The 24,874-nt window shown below is 37.3% G+C and overlaps 1 protein-coding gene across 1 annotated transcript; it reads right to left on the bottom strand.

Moving 5' to 3' along the window:
- Window positions 1–3,073: 3,073 nt before the first annotated feature.
- Window positions 3,074–17,485, bottom strand: Smp_157320 (putative breast cancer metastasis-suppressor; the record flags this gene model as incomplete). Its single annotated transcript, XM_018796062.1, has 5 exons — window positions 17,451–17,485; window positions 8,796–9,275; window positions 6,970–7,159; window positions 5,095–5,264; window positions 3,074–3,127 (listed from the first exon to the last, which is right to left on the bottom strand). Exons 2-5 carry the CDS (start codon window positions 9,120–9,122, stop codon window positions 3,074–3,076), a joined length of 741 nt encoding a protein of 246 aa, XP_018650312.1. The 5' UTR covers window positions 9,123–9,275; window positions 17,451–17,485.
- Window positions 17,486–24,874: the final 7,389 nt, after the last annotated feature.

Genomic DNA, 24,874 nt, shown 5'->3' with positions numbered 1-24,874 from the left:
ATTCAGTTATTTTAAACGAGGAAAAAGCACATGCTATTGGTAAATCGCATAATTTTCGTCGTTCACAGAATCATGATGAACCTATTACCGTTAGACTAGTTGCACTTGACTTGCTAACTCAGTAGTCCAACGTTGATTTTACATGTTCATTTATTAGATAAACAAAACCTGGGAGACAATGTATCTACATCTTATTAAAGAATCATTTGTGTTATAACTTGTGCCCCTATCAGTATATGACGTAATGACACCACCAATTAGAGAACGGTAACTAATCGACCGGACCAATGACGCATGAACCCGTACGAGGAGTCTAGAGTCTTTATCGGTCCTTCTTCCAGCCTAGCCCTGCCTGTTGAGTCCAGAACACAAATCTCAGCCTCCGCGATATAAATCATGTATTTCAAGCATACTGGGTTTATATACAAACCAAATAGACCACATCGTACCGTAAAATAGAAAATAAAATTTGTACAAGATCTAGTCAAAAGTGGCCATGAGTGTGGGAGACTGTAATTAATTAACTGGGCATAGTGCAAGAACGGTAAATCGTATAATAGCTCATAGGTCAAAATAGAGCCCATAATAAGAGGAACACAAATATGAATAACTTGGTTATTTAATAATTGTACAATAAAAATATATGTATGGTATTAGTCCAGAATAAATTCCAACGGGTACCACTCATTATTCTCGTCGAGATAAAACAATTCGTTAAGCACAGGTTTACGCACTCGGTTCAGTCATGCCTTAGGTATAGAGGTTATGAATATTATACGTCTGCTCAAATTAAAGTTGAACATAAAACCTACTAGTTGTGAGCGGGATTCGCCAATCACTAAGCCACCACCCGACATATGTTGAGCCTAAAGGCAAACAGCTGATATACAAAACTACCAAAAGAACCATAAACTCAAGCATTTGGAGAAGTCCTGTGTATTGTCAAAAGAAAACTTTAAAGAGCGCTTTAACTTACGAACACGTAGAGGTAATTTAACGGCTATTTATCAATTATAATGTGGCAAGAACAATGTTTTTTCTTGTCATAGAAAGGCTAAGAGCACTTATTATTCAGTCAGCTACAACATAGGACCAGGCACATATGCATCGGTCCAAGTTGCCATACCTAATTAGCATAACAAGATGAACACCAAATTCGTAGTAGTTAATGGTGAAGCAATTTTAATCTCACGGTTTAAGGGAAGATAGAAAGTGTATACACCTACGCTATTGTGATCAATTCTGAGCCATGTCACCTAGAGTCTCCAACCATTGGTTACGATATTCACGCGGACTCCAACCAAGTGGTCTGCATCTACCAAAATGGCTCAGATTATATATATATATATATATATATATATATATATGTAGTTAGATAGGTGCAGAATAATATGAATTCATCTTATTTCGTTAGGTCCTCATCAGCTGCCTACAACCTATAATATTTAAAATCAACGTTATTACAGATATTGACATACTAATAAATACGAAGGTGATTAATGATGAATATGTGTATCATGATGTAGCGAATATTCCGATAGAGTTAATAAGGTCATAAAAAATTTCGTCTCGGATAAATAAAGTTTAGGAGGGGAAGTTTCAGAACATTGAAATAGTGATTAGAACTCATGGAGTTAATAAACATTAGATGAATATGTAATGAAGCAAGTGAAAACAGATTAATGGTAATAAAGAACGATATAAATTGGAAAAAATGACAGTGATGTAATCAAACTTCAGAAAGACTTGAAATAATGAATAACATAATAAATAAAAAAGGGTGTAATGTTACCAGAGCAAAGAAAGATTAATTACTGCTTCATTTTGGATATACAGGTCTCTAAGATAATAAAGGGGACTATGTGTATGAAATATATATAGGATTGTATAGCTTGAAAATAAATCCCTTCCTTGAACTTCGTGTTTTTTAGTATTACGCTTTTATGAATCTGTCGCAATAAAAAGATTTAAAATGCATATATGCGCCCAAAAGGCAATAGCCGTCATTGTTTTCCTCGTTTTCATGAGATTGTGGGGTAAGATTCTTTCTCGTGACCCTAATTACAATTCCTAATGTTCTTTGTCTTACTTCTGAGCCTTAGTTTGTACTTTTTAAATACTATATAATCCATAGCATAAATCTTGGATTTCTAGAAACAATTCTGTTTTCATGCTTTTCTCGAATATTACATATCCAAACTGCAAATAGGCAAACGTCTGATTAAATTTTAGTTCTTCCACAATTATTGTGTTATTTGCTTGTGTTCACATGTTAAGTCTGTGAACGTGTTTCGTTTTTAAATGATTAGTACTATTGTTTTTAGGTTGTAAGCAGCTACGAACCCATGAAATGATTGGGTTCATGTTATTTTGTCACAATCTTTGTTCTTTATACAAACAATCTAGTGAATTTAACTAACACATCACGTTTCTTATTCATAAACTTCCTAGAGCTTCTGTCATATTTCCTAATAAGACCACGTTGAATATTTTACAGTTATCACCCAAAACCCTGATAAAACTTTGATTCTTAACTTCTACATTGCAAATAACTTATTTGTTGTTGATTGACAACTCTCTTTCTAATTCAACATAATGTTAATAATTAGAAATACCTAAACTTATTAGCTGAACAACAAACAACCAGGTACAATGAATTCATCGTATTTTGTAAGTATTGTCATTTTTTATTTTGTTTAAATTCTAAGTAGTTTTTGTAAACTTCCTATTAGTTGCTTTGTCAGCTATAATCACTTTAAAAGTTATACGAGATTGATCTACGCAACTATAAACAGCCTATTTATGCAACTAATGAACGATGATCAATTATCGTTACTCGATCGTGGGCATAATTTGCAATATTAACAGCAGCTATGCATCAAACGACTGAAGAGAAACACAAAAATTTGTCAACCTGATAATGTTTATAAAACGAAAAAAATTGATGTATAAACTTGTTCATTTTATTTTGAGTTTTTCTATTATACACACACATCATAAACTACATAACTTACAGGAAGCAAAATATACTGAGAGATAAGAAGTATTTACATCTTTACATAGGCGTTAGTATTTACTTTATCTTTCCATTTTTGAGCTGTGACATAGCAAATGCTAATTTATGTTTCTATATAAAAGATGGGAAAAGATGTAAGCAAAATAAAATATACTAATTAAAAAACAAAACTACTTGCGGTAAATTATTCAAATAAGTTACAGAAACCTTAGAATGATTGAGCAATTTGAATAAATAGCAAATTAACAAAAAAGTGACTATTATTGAGATCACCAAGCAATTTAAGCTAGACAACCACTGGAAACCTAAAACCACGCGCTCACGAAAGACTATCTCTAAGAGGGAATTTGCGGAGTTCTAGTGAGAAACTGTGATCAGTAGAGTTAGACCGTGCTTCATTGCTGTCTCATTGATCCTAGTGAGTTAACTACATTTCCGATTAATTCTAATATAACTCAGTAACCAACTATAAGTTCTTGAACCTTTACTACGGTAATTCCATTAATGTAGATGTTATTAAGATTACCTGAGGTTCTAGAATGACGTGGGTGGAACAGGGTAAATCCCGTAACCCATTGATTCTAAGCTGAGTGATTCAACTACTAACTCGTTTTTCTTGGTGAGTTAGTGCTGACTATTACTTATAATGAGTACAAAACACACTCAGGTTTTGTTAACCTTCACCACTGCTGGCGAAGGTGAGGTGTTTATTTTTTTTAATAAAGTGAGTATAATAAGCAATAGCCTGTTTTTATTCCTTCACGGTTGTAAAATATGGCATTTAGAAATAAAAGTTGTTGGATTAACCTATTTTAAATTAAATCAGATTTTGTCTTGCTTTGGAAGGGATATTTTACATCCGTCACGTAATAAAGGACAGACGACTGTACTTACTCTTCGACATACGAAAAAACTTTACCTGTAACATAGACGAGGTTTTCTAACTGTACGTGTAAGAGCGGGATGCAACTGAACCTTTCTTGTTTTCAGAGTGGTATTTTTGTAGGAAAAACATAAGAAACTAAAAAATCATCGATGCTTTTAGTCTCAGATATTAGCTAACAATAAGCAACACAAACCTAGTCTCAAGATTAATCGGTCTGAATTTCTACACTTTAATTCATTACAGAGAAAATTAGTAAAAGAAATAAATGAGGGTGGGTTCTACAGAGAGCTGTTAAGCTCTTTATTGAAAATTGAACACACAAACGTTAAAACCTAAGCAAGTAATATCACTGTACAAGGGAATTCAAAGATAAATAGGAGTTTCAATTGATAAATTTGGGAGGTTAGATCAACTAAACGAAAAAAGTAAACGTTTACTGAAACTGCTGCGACAATAATTTACCACTAGTTAACAATAAAGTTAGATATACGTACGCATTATTGACTGGAGAGGTATTCAAATTAACAAAAAAATTAGACCAATCTACTACTATCTGATGTTATAGACGAGTGGGAAGAAGTCACTTTTACCAAAAACAGTAATTACGTTATAACCATGTGTGTTTACATCTGATTCTGTTAGAATTTCAACTATAAAGGGCTGACAAGGACGCTATTCTAACCCGCGAAAATAATAAAACGAAAGGTCAAGGTGAACAAAATATGTAGGCCGAATTCCCAAAATATTATCCCAGTTTAATCACACTTATCCATGCGAAAGTTTGCGTCTGTGCTGATTGAAAGACGGAACAACATTAAAAATTTATTCGGTTTTCGTAGAGATTTGCAAGGTATTTAACACTGGGATCTTTGAAGTTTGAAGGGTTTTCTTGTAGCTTAGATTTCGTAAAGCCAAATCATACAACAAAGCTGACTATAAGATAGAAATCGCTTTACAGTACTGATCAATAAGACTGGTCGGAATGGGTCAATCAGATGAGTGCGACATGTATACTATCAAGTTAAAATATTTCGAGCAACATCTTAGTTTTTTTCATACATAAAATAATAATAATAAATACCAAGGCTCAGAAAACTTCGAGCACTTATCTTTATTCACAAATCTATTATCTATAGGTTTTATTTCAAAAAGCTTACACTTTCGAATCTTGCAAAGCTTTATTTTAACTTACCTTTACAGCTGCTAAAATTAATTCAACATCTGAACGAATATCTTTGTCAGGTATCTGATATACAAGTCTTGGAGTAGATGGAGAGAGTGTAACTGGTTTCTTCCGAGGCTCAAGATTTGGACTAGGAAGATAATTATCATATTGATCAAAAGACTTGGTATATTCTTTTTCTGAATCTAGATTATACATGAATAAAAATATCTTAATTTAAAATAAAGTGCACCATTAGCATATAAATGGATTATTAGTGCTGAGAAATATTTCAGATGTAGTTCTACAATCCAAGAACTTGTGTCGCAAAATAATCTTACAATATTAATACTGTACAAGAAATGTTTGAAAATTACAAGGAATAACTTTACAGCTAATCTACTTCACAAAAACTTGAATCTAAATTGTGCCAATAAAAATATGTCCATATTTTATACATATGACAAAACAAACATTACAAGGTAGACAATATCATGGTGTCAAGTCTTCGATCCAGCAAAAGGTTTTGATCATGTTTATAGTATAACAGTCTACTCGACAATGATGTAGCGAAATCGTGATCTTCGCTACATTATGATACACATATTCATCACTAATCACCTTCGTATTTATAAGTATGTCAATATCTGTAATAACGTTGATTTTAAATATTATAGGTTGTAAGCAGCTGATGAGAACCTAACGACAGAAAATGAATTCATATTATTCTGCACCAATCTTCATTCTTGCTCTCTTTAAGATACATATGATTTTGCTTCCGATTAAACTTCGATGTGATTGGAAACTAAATGAAAGTTATTGTCGTCAGATTTACCAATCCTTTCCTATTTTTATATCAGTCAAATTACAAAAAACGAACTTTACTAAGTGGTATCTTTTAGGAAATAAAAAATCAACTCTAGTTCATTAGCCAATAAAACGCTACACAATAACATTGAAATATAATTTTAACGCATTAGAAATTACAGGATTACATAGACAATTATGATAATCCTAAATATCTAATTGTTACAGCTGAACGTTATATTAAACGAAGTGGGGAGTTAATGGTGTATTTTACACCGAGTCGTCACATCCACTGTAATCCACTAACGAGTGATAATTAATAATGCCATTTTTCAGAAATGTTAAACTGATTTTGAAATCGGTTTGACAAACATAGTTTGAATAGAAAAGCGTCTTAGTTATGATGTCTTTTAAAACAGTTGAAGACAAAATAAAAAGATATTAAAAAAACATTACCGCTTTACTTCTACTATTCTGGGATTTGTCCCGATAACTTTATCTTACTTTGATAATGGTGTATAGTAGCTTTAACTGAACCCCATATGTCCCAAATTCAACTTAACAAGTGACTGGCTGACCAACTCTTTACTAACTTATAGGGAATAATTTAAGTGAAGTAATGACTTAAATGTAAACATAACCATCTGCAGAGTCCGAGGTAGAACGCAAATGTTTTCGGTTTTGTTATTAGCTGCTACAAGATAATATAGACATAATCTGTATCTAAAATTTAGTGACATCGATGGTAATTGGCTTAACACGGATCAGGACATTACGACATTCTTACTATATCACATAATGGCAGGATAAGAAGTACTATGAAAACAAACAAATAATGACTTATTCAAAATCCAGTTTATTATTAGTTTGATAGAGGAGTAAATTGCTACCGACAGATGCTGTCACTTGTATTACAAATACATCCACAAATGGGTGAGAACTTGTAAACGGTGGAAAGTTATGATGATTTGGACAGGCTGTAAGAAGAAAATTAAGTGTGCAGCTCGTTTAATACAGTTTAATTACTTTTTGACAAATCAATAAATAATATTGTTTTCAAAATAAACACCATAGAGCGAATTAGATCGATACTCTCACCTTTAGAAGCTTTTCTTTGGTGAGCAGCTCGTTCATACTGAAGTTTACATAAACTCTCTTGAAGACTTAGTCGAATTTGTTCTTCTGCTGATAATAATCGCTCATTAACGTCACATTGAATGATTTGTAACTCGTTATCCAACTCCTTGTTAGTTATTTCCAAAGCGAATTCCATTCTATGTTTTGCCACCTTAAAAAGATTGTTTTAGGGAATACTGTTAAAATATAACAAGACACCTTTAGCAACGTAAAAAAGTTCTTTCTGTCGTTAAACTATGAAATATTTAAAAAAGTACGTGACAATTTTATTGAAGACAGATGATATGACTCAGTCTTATTTCACGGGTACACACATAACAATCGTAAAATATGTAAGGACATATATAGTAGTTACAATAGTTATCCTTCGGAATGATCAAATTAAATGTACAACTGCATTTGTTGGTCTGTTTTATTATGAAAATACTTCTGGTACGATACAAAAATTTGGTGATGTAAAGTATTCTCTGACTAGTTTTAAAGATTATCTACACTATCACGTTAGTTAGTTTCCAACCTCAAATTAAGACAACCTACAAGTAATGAAATCCCAACCATGACACTTTCGAAACACTGTAATTTTGGACAGATGATAGTTTTCTACTTGGGAAACGACAAGGATAATTCACTCTGTTAGTGGAATATAGATTGGATTAAAGCACGTTTAGTGCACGATCGTGTTGAGGCACGGTGACTGGCTAATTCTTATCTAATCAGCACTAGTGGACACTTGAAGAATACTCTAGAATCTTCTCATGTAAAAACTATAAATATACTTATTGAAATCCCTACTTCCATCTACCCTTGTTATTTGGAATATAACTTCGTTTCTGTTCAACCGTGTTACGATCTGGAGACTTTTCGAGTGAAGTAGTGTCCAAGAACACTAAGCAGTACGAATAGCTGGGTCGTAACAGTTGTGATGGGGAAAAAGGAAAACACATTTAACACGCCGGTATCACATGACCAGCTCAACCGAATACTCCAACGACAGCAAGCATAACTTGATGCACAAATGCAGTTATCAGAGATTAACGCAACCGCTCAAGATTTACTGCTCGAGTTCACATGCTATTTCAAGTACTTCTTGTGATTCAGTTGGCAGCAACATTCCAGAATCCAACTATGACCCTGAAAGTGCAAATACCCATCTCACGTGGTTCAAGCGTTAAAAAGATACATTTACTAAACATAATAGGAAATTTTCATTGTAACCACCTATATTTATGTATAGATAGTGAAGAACATAGTTCAACAGAATCAAATAATAACGTAAGATTTTGGAATACGCATAAAACTGTTAATTACAAAAGTCATCAAGCTATATGTCTTAGTGATGATGACGACTTTTGAGTACTTTAATTTATCAGTTGCATATAATGAAAAAATATATCACATGTATGAAAATTTTAGTGGGATTGGATGAGTGAGAAAATAATCAGTTTATTTTAGAATGGAAAGTGGCAGTTGGATCACACAAACACGAAACCAAAACATTTGTTGATCGCTTCCGTCGGTACAATATGACAGCTTTTGTAGGAGGCGATAAGACTAGCGGAAGTCGACAAACTTAATTATAGTGTTAAAATAGACTATTATAAGATGAATTATCAGTGTGTAATCAAATTTTTGAATTCATTAAAGAGGTCATAAAACAATACTAATTATTGTCAGAATCGGAAGGAAAACCTCTTCACTGTCTTTGACCGGTTAGTCTCTATTAGTGATGATTGTTATCATATATTGATGTAGTTTAAGGAATGATTAGTAAAGTGAAAATAACAAACCTGTAATCGAATTTTATACGTCTCTTCAACCAAGGATAAAACATGAAGAAATTCGGGTGCAGTACCCATTTTTGCTTGATTTAATTTGTTCTCTACTTGCATTATGCGTTCATTGTATAGTGACTCTTTTGCTTGTTTGAATTCCCACTCCAACTCTGAAATCTCAGATTGCAATTCCTTTTTCAAACACTCGATCTCTGTATCTGTGATATCTTCAGAAATGTTTTCACTACGACAGTCTGGTTCCTGGTAATCTTCTTCATTTAGACGGTCTTCATCTATCTGGCCATCATTAACTTTAGGATCTTTCAACCCTTCATCAGCCATCACAAGGTAAAAATACCTTGAAAGAGTTTATTTATGACTTATAATTGATAGTTATGTAGAACAGAAATTAACAGCTAAAATGGAAACAGCTGTTTTTACAGCTGAGGTTACCGTTCCAATGAACAATAATCCATTGACCGAAAATTGTTTTGACTGTTAATACAAAATTCAACAGATGACATCAATCAACTTTGGTTCAAAAAACAGATCTCATGAATTTACACACTAGGATTGTGGCAAATATATTAAGACACTAGTGATAAACTAAGTTACAACAAACGGCAGTAGTAGTTCCTACGTGAAATAGCTCAGACTGCATCTTTTAAGTCTTGAATATGATGTCACTTTAACTTACTCCCTTTTCTTGACCTATATTCTTATCGCTTACTCATTATTCCTGACCTATTTATCAGCCTACTTTTGAAAAATGTGACAACTTGATCTGATGCACTTTAAGTCTGAAAAATTGGTCGTTATTTTAAATTTTGTTGAGTGACTAGCATCGCGTAACATACGTATCTAAATTAAAACAAAGGTTGGTCGGGATAGTGAATCTTTTCATGGTGCTGAAGCAAAAAAAGGAGAAGCAAATATACTTACACTTTCCGAGTGGAGTGAATATCAGACGACATACAGAAATCATAGAATACACAACTCCTAGCAAGGAAGTGATCTAAATAATTTTGGTGTAAACATACATACACTGAAGCTAAATGAAAAATGACACCCATTTTACTTCATATATTTTCCAAGACCTTTAATGATAACCACTGTAATAACATACCCGACCGTTGCTGCTACCTTGACGTGGTGGTCGGGCTTGTCTATCGTGGTGATCCAATCGAGCTATGCTGGCTGGAACAATCGTTCCTCAAGGTCCTACCATGCCAGACAGGTCGGTTGAAGAGTGGTAAGACTAAAAGCAGCAATCCCAAGGTCCGAAGGCGAAGTCGGACTGCTGACTGTACAGAGGTGTGACGGCAGTAAGGTGTTTCCTTCAGACAACCAGCATGACAGTGATGCTGCCTTCCCACAAGGAGGGGTGGGGTTAGAAAAGGTCGACCCTAAAATGCACACCTCGCCTTATCCCACGGATTTCCGTCTCCGGCGGTAAGGTCCTTTGAAGAACGGAGCTAACACGTCAAAAATCCCCCACAAAAAGGCCGTGCGTGACCGGCCTCAAGCAGTTGTCCCTTGGGCACTGCGGTCACGCTTCCAGGTCGTTAAGACCAACACTAATCCGACTTCTTTTTCAGGTCCCTCAAGAAATACCCTTCCACGGTGTGGGCAGCCGGGAAGTGATATTAGCCCTCATACCCATAACTGCACACGAGACCAAGTTGGTCACTTTCAAATCCCTCCTACACCTAATAACTCTCTTATCTCCACGACTTACCCTTCCCACGTCCTTTTATCATCTCGCACCGCTAGGGCAAACGATTCGAGTACACGGGACGTTATTCCTGGTCTCCTGAAACCACGCTCTAAACTACATGTAGGAACTTTTAATGTCCGGACATTGTGCCGAATAGGACAACAGGCTTCCTTAGCTAGGACTTTAGAATCTTACACCATCGATGTGTGCTGCGTCTCCGAAACGCGCATACAAGATCCGAGTAGCGTCATTCATTTGACCTCACCTTATCAAAATAAAGAACCATCTCGATACACGCTTCGTGTATCTGGAAGCCCGGATGCTGCTTCCCGTGGCCTCGCTGGGGTAGGTATAGCATTAAGTCCTAGGGCAGAACTAGCTCTTTTAGACTAGATCCCAGTAAACAGTCGTCTATGCGCTGTCCGACTAAACAGATCAGTAAGGACTCGGAAAGATAGGGAAACTCGTCGTTGCCTCTTCGTCGTCTCTGTCTACTCTCCCACTGATTGCAGCTCAGACGATATAAAAGATGAGTTTTACAAGAAACTTTCTGACCTTCTCTGAAAAGCTAGGCGTCCTGATGTAGTAATAGTGGCTGATGACCTTAATGCTCAAGTAGGTAAACTAAGTGAAAGGGAAAGACACCTGGGTGGATCTTACGGTGTCGTTGCTAAAAGAACAGATAATGGCGACCGTCTGTTGCAGCTGTGCTCAGATAACCGCCTATTTCTTGCAAATACTAACTTTAAGCATAAGGAAAAACATCTTATGACATGGCGAGCCCCGAATTCGTCCCAACGTTGGACCCAATTAGATCACATCGCTATCAGCCACCGATGGAGGGGCTCAATAGAAGACTGTCGCTCATTCTGGAGCACATGTTTAGATTCAGATCATGCTCTAGTGAGAGCACGTATCTGTCTGCGACTCACTGGACGTAAGAAAGACACTGTAGGTAAGCCTCTAAGGGTTCTACTTAATGATAGGCAAGCTAAAAAAGTATTTCAGGAACAACTAGAAAAACAGTTAGGCAGCCATGTAAGTTGCGCCTACCCCGAGGCAGCGTGGAATGACATCCGAAAAGCTGTGGAAACAGCAGTGATATCCGCTAGTAAGGTAAACCATAAGGTTAGAGAGAAACAATGGATCTCAGCAGCACCTACCGCACTGATAGATGCTCGAAAACTCATCCCACCTGGCTCTGAGCATAACGAAGAGCGGAGTCAGCTTAGGCGCAGGCTCATAAGAAGCCTACGCAATGATCGTGAACAGTGGTGGGTAGCGAAAGCAAGAGATGGAAAAGGCAGCGGCAATAGGTAACAGTAGGCAGCTATTCAGACTCGTTAAAGAAACCGGTATTAGGAACCCAAGTATCAGTGAAACCATCTCAGATAAAGATGGACATATCATTCATTCTCAATCCAGGAGATTGGATCGATGGGCAGAACACTTTAGGGATCAGTCCAACTGGCCTTCAGCCACACTTCAGTTGCCCACGATCCCCAGTCGTCCTGAATGGAAAATTGATGTAAGTCCTCCAACTCCCCACGAGGTTGAAAAAGCTATAGGAAATCTGAAGCGAGGGAGAGCAGCAGACCCTGACAGGTTTACTCCTGAGATTTTTCAGGGCGGCGTTCCAGTAGTAGCAGTGTGATTGACTGAGGTCTTGGGTGAAATGTGGGAAGTAGACGGTAGTCCTATCTGACTGGTCCCAATCACTGATTGTACCAGTCTATAAGAAAGCACAAAAGTCCTCCTGTGACAATCACAGAGGAATCAGTTTGACCAATACAGTGTCTAAAATATTAACTTCAATAATACTTCGACACCTAACCAAAGCTCGTGAAGAGCAGACTAGAGAGAAGCAGGCTGGTTTTCGTCCTGGACGTGGTTATTTAGACCAGATATTCCCTCTACGTCAGGTCCTAGAACATAGACACAAATTCAGACGTCCCACAATCGTAGTATTTCTCGACCTTAAGGCGGCATTTGACTCCGTCGATCGTGAGGTTCTATGGCAGTGTTTGTCACTGAAAGGAGTACCAGAGAAGTACATTAACCTCATAAAGGCTCTCTACTCGAATACAACTGATCGAGTTAGAGCCTATGGCGAACTGTCATCAGAATTGATTACCTTAAGTGTTCGTCAGGGCTGTCCACTCTCTCCATTCTTGTTTAACTTTGTCACTGACATGCTTTTGGAGATAACAGTTTCATCATCTCAATCTCCAGTAGTTGAACTTTTACCGGGAGGCTCACTTGTTGACTTAGAATACGCCGACGACATCGTTTTATTTGGTGAAGACGCTGGCAACATGCAGAGTCTTCTGATCACTATAAGCAACTATGCAGGCATGTTCGGAATGCGATTCTCTCCCTCGAAGTGCAAAATGTTACTTCAGGACTGGGTTGCATCGGCACCTGAACTAATGATAGGGAGTGAAGTAGTTGAGCGTGTTCACAGCTTCAATTATCTTGGGAGTCTCATCAACCCTTGTGGTCTGGTGTGTGACGAAATCTCAGCACGGATACTGAAGGCTCGTCTAGCTTTCGCCAACTTGCTTCATTTATGGCGTAGGAGAGATATCCGTCTAGCAACCAAAGGACGGGTTTACTGTGCAGCAGTTCGTTCCGTCCTACTTTATGGCAGTGAAACATGGCCGATAAGAGTAGAGGATATTCGTAGGCTACTAGTATTTGATCACAGGTGTCTTCGAAGCATTGTTCGTATATCCTGGGACCACCGGGTAAGTAATGCAGTTGTTAGGAAACGGGTACTAGGTAAGGATGGCAAATCGATTGATGAAGTAGTGAAAGCGAGATGATAACAACCGATGGTTAGAGACCTTGAATGACATGGCTGAAAATTGTTTGCAATGGCGAAGGTGCATCCACTCTTTGTGTTCTACCAACTTCTAATCTTCTGAATTCCTCATGTCTCTATCTTTTCTTCTCTTTCCAAATTTATTTCACCGTATTATACTCCTTCAATAACATCTTCAAACCCTAATCTTTCACATAATACTTATACTCTTACTACTTCTACCACTATGGGATTTGAATCGACAACTGTATCTCTGTGTTAATATGGTATGGCAACTTGAACTGATGTACGTACGTGCGAAGTTCTACGTTGTGACTGACTGACTTACTCAACCTACCTGGCTAATAAAATGGATCGGTATGATACATTCTGCGGTCGTCAGTTTCAGTTGACCTGGTATGTAGAAGTAATATTAAATCATTAAGTGACCTTTACAAATGAATATTACGAACAAACAGTCAAGTGCAGATTTGTATCAGATGGTTGGAGGTAGTTTTCAATAGGCCCTGTACCTGAGCTCCGTGCGATGTGGCGGTTATAAACATGAGAGACCTGAAGTCTTGAAATAATTTAGATTTCGATACTCGAATCCCTCAGACCTCTAGATCGCTAATATTTCAAGTGTCTACAAATATTTCATTTTCACTTATTTTGAATTTTTCATCGAACTTTGTATATGATGTTGGAAGACGTTTCAATGTGAACTAAGTTAACCCAGTTAGAGGGGTGGTAGAAAAAGGATATGCGTACAGTACGAATATGACAACATTAACTATTCAGAAGCTTAACTTGACAATGGAAGTATGTGAAATCTTTCTTTCCATGGCTTTGTAAAAGGAAGTGAATAGTTTTATAACGCCACTATTATTTTGTTACAATGTTTTTAGTATTACTAACCACGTATGTTTTTGGTTGTAAAATGTCTTTGCATGATCAATCAACGAAATTCTGTTGCATGATGAACTTTAATCTTTCGTCGAAATTTTATGCGGTTTTTCATTCTTCCCAATGTCTCTAATGTACATCTGCGAAAATGAGTTCACCTAGGATCGCTTTTGTATTCTCTTGATGGGTTGTCACTTGGGATTCGTTACCACCTACTTCTTATTAACTAATCAGGCTTTATTTTTAGCTATAGCATATTATGTGTAGCTTAACATCTAACGTACATAATATTTGACACTGACACTAGTGACCACTTAATAATAACCAATGCTATGGTGTTAAGTCTTTCGTCCTGATCACCATTATCGTTTAGGTTGATGAGGCTACTGATCTAAGTGAATCGACTGTTGAAGCATCAGTCATCTTAACATCACAGACTTGCCTCCTGAATATCAACTAGGACTAAGCTTAGATCCAGAGCATTTTGAAGACTGTCGCCTACTACTTTATATGGTGGATAAAAACTATACATGGTTACTTTTGTCAGTCATAACCACTCAACAAAACTATACTGGGTGAAACAAATTGTTTTTGAAGTCTTAACACACTAGATCAGTTGGTTGGACAACAGCAGATCAAAAGAAGCAAATTTAAGGCAGTTGGGCAACGTAAAGAGATGAAATTCTATCGTAGCCAGTGACCGAAGACAAGTCTATATGTCACCCTATCTCCCAGAATCCTAGAGCCCATGTAACCATTTGTTCGGAATCACTGTTTTTCAATCTTTCTAGGGAAATCCTCTGTATTCGCTTTTTATACTGACTTTCATAAACATCCAAGCCGCGAGAAACCATTAAGTATGACTTCCTGGCAATAGATATATACACACGGGCATATTAGAGGATTTAGAAAGGAAAAGCGAACTCCCCATAACCTTGACCATACCATGGCATTTGGGAGCTTATTTATCTATTCGAACACATAAACTTTGGTACAAAAGGGGTCCCGAAACATATATGCGAATTTGAGAGCATCAGTGTCCTGAAAGTAAAGTCCATGCGTCAAAATTATTGCATGTAAATGACGCTCGGAAGTTGCTCCCAGGTCTTTCAGACCAATAATGACCTGCTTTCCCTTTTAGGTATTGCAAGAATAAAGATCCTTATACGATGTAAGCAGCAAGAAAATGACAGGTGTCATTATAACTCTAAAAGCACTCGAGCTAGTCAGTCACGCTCACAATTACATCCATTTGCTTCCCAACATTCCTGGATTTTCACTGTAGACCATTCTGTATCTTCTGTCTCTTGTAAACGTGTTGCCAGTATTAACGAACTGAGTCCGTGAAGTGCTGGATCAGGCGTTTTGAAACTGCGCTTCCATGAATCTTACCGGATGAAAAAAGCAATAACAAGACGGCCCTTGAAGCTCAACTTGAAGGTGAAAAGGTCACCAAGGGGGACTTATGAGGAGAAAACTTCGCATGATTTTTAGACAACTGTAAATACAGCAGTAATATCTGCCAGCAACTTGAATCGAAAGGTTGTTAAGGATCAGTGGATATCAATAGCATCTACTGAATTGATAGCTGTTCATAAAGCTGTCTAGATAGGCTAGAGAATGATAAAAACCGACAAGAACTCAAGGGTAACCAAACGAAAATTTTTATTATTAATTGTGAACGCTGGCGGGCAGAGGAAGAAACAGGTGGAAAGAGTAAAAGAAATAGGTAATATGATATGTTTGAAGTTACTTATTGCTTTATCAGTCAGTCATACTCAACACATAACCTGGCACATGTGCACGCCGGTTTAAGTTGATAAAATTCATCAGCTTGGGGAGAAATAATCAAGGCAAATCACATACTTGAAGAGGGTGTTGTTTGCGAAATTGAGAGGACGAAAAGCGAATATCCGGAGCTTTAACCGGGTTGGTGGACATGGAAAGTTCACCTAGGGGCGTTGGAAAACCCTGATTCCAAACCAATGGTGCACATGGGCTCCAGTATCCTGAGGGAACAAATGGCGTGTGAACCAAAAGATGGTCACCGGCTACCATGGGACTGCATCTCCTCACGATGCTTCACTGCCTTGTGGATCAGACCTTTAGGTCAAAGGCTCCAGGTGTGGTCTCCTGAAAAACCACCTGCTTCAGTTAGGGCTCCCGGGAAGTATCGCAGCTCTCACACAAATCAAATGAGATTTGTGCGGCGCACATATATCTGGTGTCCCTTTGTACCAATATTTATGTGTTTACATAAATAAATAAAAAGCATACTAGAGGTAGTAACAGTATTAGTAGCGATAAACGGATCTCGGTAAGTGTTAAAGCTAATAACCAGAAATGGCTGATCGATTCGTTCAAAAGTCAACAATACGCAACGTAAAGCCTGATTTTGGGAAGATCAGATTAGTTGCGACATCGGAGGTTGCTATTTTGAATGTGAGGGTAGTAAATTTTACCCAAGACATATCCACACTGTTTACTTATCAAACATCCTCCACAAAATGCTGCGTTCATTTACGTGCTTTTGTACTTTCGACCTTCTTTCCAACTTGAACAAGTAAAATTTATTCGCTGGAAATACAGGAGCAGATAGCGAGTAGGGTCGCTGAATTCTCATTGTCATACAAGATGCAAAAACCAATAATCTACGGGTATATGGATCTGATCTAATAGCCATAAGTCTGATCGTAATCCCTAAATAAAACCAATCAGTTGAGCACACGAATCGTGAGCTACAGTTTCAAGTGAGTAAATGAAGTTTAACCGTGAAGTAAATCTCAACATCGTATATTATATGAGAACATTTTTACACATACACATGACAAAAATCAGGCCCCATTATTATTTCCCCTTAACCTTCTACGGAAACTTTGCCAAGTTTTTCTCAAGTTTGCTGATTTCTACCTTAAAGTTGATAGTCTGGGAAATTTTGGACGAGAAATAATAATCCATACATTCCCCAACTGACGATGGTCACAATCATACGACAAAAATGGCATAAAAATTCCCAGGACGGGCTAAAAATGACTGATAGATACACGATATATATATGTTAAGATTTCTGGCATATATCCCATTAAAACTTAAATTTTGAAGTCCTCATAGGATCACCTTGCATGCTAGTAGACTAAATTTGGCTTGACAGGCGAATAGTAAGATACTGTTATGGTTCTCTAATGCTTGAAATTATCAGGCATAAAACAACCTACTTACTAAAAGATCTGGGCAAACCACTTACTTGAACATCAAAGTGTATAGAAAAGTTTCAAATGTGCGGTTCTCGATAAGCAATATCCAACATATTTTTTCATAAGCAGACATGAACCACATGTATTTTATAGTCCCCAATTTTTATGCTAAAAAACTTTTTTAGACCTTATGAATTATACAAAGAGTTTTTTTTAGTCATACAATTGTTTCAGTTTTAGGGAGCTGTGACATGTATAATAAACGATTTTTGTGACGACTAAGGTAAATAGCATATTTTCTTTTTTATTTGTGAAACTCTTTATGTAACCATATTTATGTCCCAGAGCTATTGTCTGTTTATTAGGGACAAAAAGATGGACATTCTTCTACAAAACTATAATGTCGAGTTAACTCATAGACATTTTAACGTTTCTTTTCCTTCTGGTAGTGATGTTTTTGGTATATTGAGGATGTATTTATCCAGACCTGAAGGGATTACCCAGGGTGGCGACTCAGTGGAGTTGCACGCTTTAAACCTGATAAATGTACTGCTGTCCAGTAGACTGCACTCACACATTTCGTTTGCACAGGTAGAAAACCATTTTCACATGTGAAATGTACGTTCACATGGTTCAAAATACTCTTTCGTAGTTGGAACTTTGTCAGCATATGAGGTATTCGATCTTGTAGACAATGTTCTTGCATTGGAAGCCTATGATAAGTTAAAACGTGCTATTACCAAACGTACCTCACTATCGGTTAAAAAAAGTTGCAACGATTACTACATCAGTGAGAGTTAGGTAACAAACATGGTCTCACTTATTACGCTAGATGAAGCAGTAGGTTACTTATAAGTTTGATGAAGCTCTTTAGAAATAAATTTGGCTACAATGCTTACCGACCTGCATATGAACCTCCATTAACTAAGTGAACTTATTTGTGGTTGTTACATCAGAAGAAGCTTACAAGTAACGTTTATTCCACAGCAATGGTTAACATCTTTGTCAATTAATATACCTTTTTTCTTTGAAAATGTTACTTGTTACCGTTCTGCTTTATTCGTAGACAATCGCTTTGGTTTATAGTTTTAATATATCTTTGTGGCACCTTCTAAAAAACTTTGTACACTCTTTAATCTTTGAATAAGTTTTTTCGTGGGATTCACCATATTACAAACCAGCTGGTGAATGCTATTGTTCAAGAAAAATCAGATTTATTGACACTTCGTGTCGATGAGAACTGTAAGTCGTAGCGGTATATATACATACTCAAGAAATGGCAGTGCATCTTTTTGGTACTGCCCCTGATCTTGCTAGTCCTTACGGACCACATTACTTCTAGATAACTAGCCGACTACCACTCAAAAATCAAAGAGCACCAGTTTGAAACATTCCCTTCCAAGTAGCCTCTTTAATAGCTTTTCGTTCACCGCCCTGTCTCCGGTCAAACAAACTGTTCACATTTAACATGGACTTATTTCGTAACTAAGTTTCTCTATTATCTACATTTTTCATAAATTCTCATAATATATACAGTAACCATTATTAATTGTAAACTTGTTGTTTAAAAAAACCACGTTCCTCGAGCTTTCCGTTTTTGAACACATCATAGCGCGACACATTTATGATCCCTCACAAATACAATGCTATACCCACATGCTCCTTGTTATCAAGCACCCTCCGTTGTGATGACATAATTCAAATATGTTTGCTATGTTTGTGGATTCCAGTGATATCCTCACTACACGCTTGAACTGTATACACACCGAGGGTTATAGCAACCAAAGTTGGAATTACTAACTACTTGTAATTGTGGTTTATAAAACGGTTTAAAGACAGATGATACTTAAGGAGAATTCACAGAATTATTTGATGTTCTTCAGGTCTATTAGTAGAAGACTGATTTTCCGTAATTAAAGGTTATAGTTAAAACTTCACTGATTCTCTTAAGGATATTTTGTGACGATGAACATCCTCTTTCGGTGTTCATTATAGGTGCTATTTTTAGCACTTTTAAACATGTCTACGTCTGCTTCGTGTGTCAGTTCTTCATATAAGAGTATTAGTTTCATCTAAGATTTCATTCCTGTTTTTTCCAGAAACATCGGTTTGTCTTTTGTGAACGTTTTCCTGTAATGCATTCCAGCTTGTTGGATGAATAAGCAAAGAAAGACAAAAGTTACAACTAAAGATGGGATCCCGATTGAGAAACATCTCATTTATCATTCACATACTAAATGAACCGAAGATGCTAGATATTGGACACATATTTTACATTGGATCGAAGATGCGTTGCGAATTCCTAGACACTAATTCTATCCCCTGGCCTAGCCTTCGTGGTGACTTGGTAATTGTCCACCTGTTGTTTTTAAATTTGCCTTCCTTCTACTGATACTCACATAAATTGTAGCAACAGCTTGTTGTCACATTCTATTGGTTGTCGTGTTAATAAAAACCATTTGATTACGGCATGCATAGAATAACGGCTTGCGTTTTGCTAGAAACGCTTACATAGAGCTAGATAAACTGTATAACAGCTTTTCAACGTTTTTAATTCCTTTCATTGATCCGAAATATTCTGCCTCAGATTAATGAAAATGAGGAGCAATATCCTGATATCGACTTATTACTGAGACCACGACTTTGTAAGTGATAGCACCTTTGTTCCTCTAGCCCAGTATGAGCCTCACTTACTCAGCAAAAAATCCAGGTTATGTGTGGATGGCCGGATATGCATTATGTTCATACTTGTTGTGATTATCGTTGCTTTTGTGTATTTGTTGCATCAAAAGCATTCTTGGTCACTTTAACTTGAATTAATTCGGTTAAGGTTTGAAATTTTATTGAAAACTTTGTCTCGTGGTTCCTTCTTTTGCATATACTCTGACGCTTGTGTTATTATTGTGATCATATTGTGTTTTAAACCTAATCTGATTACAATGGTTGGCAGTTCATTCAAATGTGGACAGCCGAACTGTTTATTCCTTGTAGATGAAGGGATGCAGTGTGATGAATGCAAAAAATGGTTCCACAAGATGTGTACCCGTCTCAGTCCAGCTGCATACAAAAGATGTTCTAATCCTAACTCGCACTGGCTTTGTATGTTCTGCTGTACTAACAAGACGACATTAATCCAGGAGGCTATGAGCCTATTGGCTCTAGCCTGTAAAAAGAACGATAGTGGGTGCGCTAGTAACGCAAGTACTGACAGTGAAGACTGTGTCAGTGTTGTAAATGCTGTTACAAAACGCGCTGAACAACCTACTCTAATTAATGACAAAGTGAAACTTCCGTCACAACAAACGAGGAGTAAATCACCACATGGTATTGACATGAGTAATCATGCATCTTTAGTCAAAATCGCGGACCCGGATAGAACCGTCACCGTCCCCAATAGTCCCGATGCAGCTGTCCTGAATGACGAAAAATGGACCGCGGTAAGGAGGAAAAGAAAAGGAAAAAAAGCTAAAGATAAAGCACACTTGGTTGACAAGTCATTGAGGAACTCACAGTCCGAGTCACTCAATGTACTATCGCACTCTGATAGAACGGCAGAACATCATCCTGGTGCGACTGAGAGGAATTTAATATCATCGAATATTATTGTGAGTAAATTGCCAGAGTCTAATGATCCAGATCCTAAGGTTAGACACACCCATGACTTAGAGAGGCTCGGAGAATATATCCGTAGCATATTACCAGATAACACTGAAGGTGTTCACGTCAAAAAATTAGTTAGAATAGGTAAAAGGGCCGATGACAGTGTTCTACCCCGACCGTGTAGACTTCTTAAGGTAATCTTACGGTCGGAGAAACGACGTATTCTTCTGTTAAGTAACGCTCGAAGTCACGACAACTCTGACATTTGAATTAGACCGGATGTGTCTCTTGAAGATAGAATGAAAAGGAAGACGGCATTAGCTGAACTAGAAAGCCGTCGACAGAACGGTGAAGAAAATCTCCGATTGGTGGGTTTTCGAATAGTCAGGTCTTGGAAGCGAATGCTACCAAGTCCTGTGTGGATAGGTCGTTCTCCCTAGGAGTTTTATATGCCAACGCCCGTAGTCTAAGACATAAATTCTACGAGCTAGGAGCATTAGTGGACAAATTAAGGCCACTCATTATAGCTGTGACGGAAACTTGGTTAGTCCATGACTTCGATTTCACCCCAGAATTATCCGGATATCATTGTTTAAGAAGTGATAGACATAGATGCAGGAAAGGAGGTGGCGTCCTTCTATACATAGCCAATAGTATAAATATCCGCTCCTCCGTTTGCGAATCCCATGATAGTGGAACTAGTGAAGTCATTAGCTGTGAGCTCACTGTCGGATGTTGTACATTTGCACTCGGTGTCATCTATCGCAGCCCAATCTGCTTAGCTGATGACTTTATTTTAGAACACATTCGGCTATGGAGTGCAAATAACAGATGCTTGATATTAGGAGACTTTAATGCACCTGACATTAGTTGGACTGAGATGATCACGAAATGCTCTATAAACTCATTTGATAGCAGGCTCTTGGAAACAGAAATGGAACATGCATTAGTACAACATGTATCCAAACCTACACGTTTTGGTGTAAACCAAGGTTCTTCTCTGTTGGACTTGGTAATTACCCATGAGACTGAGGATATTGCCAACCTAAATATTCTTCCCCCGTTAGTAAATAGCGATCACGCTGTTTTATCACTCACGTTTAGAGCTAGCGATATGATATACGATCAGATTAAGCCTCGCCCAAACATATGGAGAGCTAACATACCAGCCATTCAGGATTGTGCTACTAAGATAGATTGGTCAGTAGATACTAGCTCATCAGTTGACGAGGCGTGGTCTGTATTTAAAGGCAAGTTTAGTGCAGTCACGTCCCCGTTCATACCATACTTGGTGCCACGTAGACCGAACACTAGTCCACCGTGGATAAATAAAGAAGTTAAGAAACTTCTTAGGCGTAGAAAAAAACACTGGAACATGTTCATCTCTACTGGCTTAGAACAGTACAGATCTAGTTATTGTAAGATTAGAAATACTTTTAAAGCGTTAATTAGTAGGACTAGACGGTCATACGAAAAACAATTGGTTAGGGATTGCAAACATAGTCCAAAACGGTTATTCTCGTATATAAAGAGGCGAACTCAGAGAAGTGATGGAATACCATCATTTTTGATACAAGAAAATCCGTTAAGTTTGGCAAGAAATGATACCGAAAAAGCGGAAGCTTTTTCGGAATATTTCAGTAAAGTTTTTTCTACCAATAATGAGGAACGATCACCTATTCATTGTGATTGTGGCGACTTGTTGACGGATCCTGTAGTTATTAAGAAAGAAACTGTTTTAAGCCTACTTCAGCATCTCAAACCTGATAAGTCTAGTGGTCCTGATGATATTCATCCTCGAATTATGAAAGCCCTCTCAGATGTTATTGCTGAACCCTTAGCGATACTGTTTGATATGTCCCTGCGGCAGTCCAGATTGCCCAGAGACTGGAAAGACGCAATAATCAGTCCGGTGTATAAGGCTGGGAGTAGGGATTTAGTTAGTAACTATCGACCTGTCAGCTTAACTAGTGCAGTTGTAAAACTAATGGAAAAAATTATTAGGATGGCTGTTATAAACTACGTGGAAAGACATGATCTTTTGTCAAAGGAACATTATGGTTTTCGAAAAGGTCTATCATGTTTGACAAATCTTCTCATTGCAAGAGAAGATTGGGCTGAGGCAAAAGATCGCAATATTCCTATAGATGTCATTTTCATAGATCTAAGTAAAGCCTTTGATAAGGTTTCCCATTCTGGTCTTAAATCAAAACTAGAAAGTTTTGGAATTCATTATGCAGTCATAGACTGGATAAGTGACTTTCTTCATGAAAGGAGACAAAGGGTAAGAGTAAATGGGGCTCTCTCATCATGGGGACTAGTAAAAAGTGGCGTCCCCCAAGGCACGATTTTAGGTCCTCTTCTCTTTTTACTTTATATAAATGAATTACCAGCTATAGCTAAGTCATCCGTCCTACTATTCGCCGATGACATTAAGATTTGGAGACCCATATATAGTATGTCAGACAGAATAGCTTTACAGGAAGATCTTAACTCATTAGTGGCATGGATGACTGGGTGGTCACTAGAAGTAACACTAATAAAAGTGTTGTGATGCAATTAACTAACTACGATGATTCGTATCACTACACAATATGTGGACTAGTGTTTTGCCAAGTAAGAAACTATTAAGATTTAGGAGTCATACTAAGTGATGATCTCAAAACAACCAGTCACTGTAAGGCTGCTGCTGCAAAAGGCTATAGGGTATTATGGTCTATTCGTAGTTCTTTCCGGTATCTGGATGGGGAAATGTTTAGATTATTATACCCAACTTCCGTACGGCCACATTTGGAATATGGGATTCAAGCAGCGAGTCCTTGTTTCAAATATGAGGCGGATATGTTGGAACGAGTCCAACGCCGCGGGACAAAAATGGTAAAAGGCTTATCTAGCCTATCTTATGAAGACAGACTGAGACACCTCAACTTATTTCCGTTATCTTACCGGCGAATACGGGGTGATCTAATATTGGCATATCGTATCCTGAACGATGACCTTGGTACTAACATGTCCTATCTTTTCCTCCCGTCTAGGGCTGATCATTTGAGAGGACATTCAAAGAAAGTCCAAAAACCGAGATCAAATCGTCTACGTCTGGAGTTTCGTTTCTCGCACCGAGTAGTGAATTACTGGAATTCTCTACCAGAACACGTAATATCAGCACCTTCTGTTGATATATTCAAGACGAGATTGGACCTCCATAGTGTAACAAACTGCAAGGATTAAAATAGGTCACTAGACCTCTTATCCCTATTACTGAAGACTGTAACCCATTCATATCCCTGTTCTTCAAATTATATTTTCTTATTTCACACCAAGTCTTACACTTGTCATTACTAGTCGTAATAGATTGTTTTTATCGGTGTATGTAAATGTCTGTATGCTTACTAAGTAGCCAGCTCACTTCTGTTGTCACATTCTCTGAAAGATTTTCTAACAAAATCAGCTCTTTGTTACCCAAGCACAGCGCACCCTCAAGTTAATCGCCAACCGGCTGACAAGTGAACATTGCAAATCATTTCCGTTATCCGTGATAGATCATGATTCATTCCAAATGACGTAGGTGCTCTTATTAATAATAATAATATATTTCTGCAGTAGCAGGTACACGCCATTTTTACAGGCATGATCTACAATTTACAACATATACTGGTTCACAGTATGCATCCCAAGCAAGCTTGTTTAGTAATTATAATCTATAAAAGTTGATAGCAGTTCATTCGTTCACATATAATGTGTTTTCATAAGAATAGTTTCCAAAGGGGCATAGAGTCCACGTTATATACCAGATCCAATCTCGACAAAAAGTGTAATAGGGTTTCGGTAGTGCTAAGTATTTATGTAATGCAGCTTTTTAAGTTTATAGTTGTTA

Source organism: Schistosoma mansoni, chromosome 2, assembly GCF_000237925.1.
Source record: "Schistosoma mansoni strain Puerto Rico chromosome 2, complete genome".
Lineage (NCBI taxonomy): Eukaryota > Metazoa > Platyhelminthes > Trematoda > Strigeidida > Schistosomatidae > Schistosoma > Schistosoma mansoni.
The sequence above is the reverse complement of the archived record's forward strand: the minus strand, read 5'-3'. Positions and strand labels throughout refer to the sequence as shown.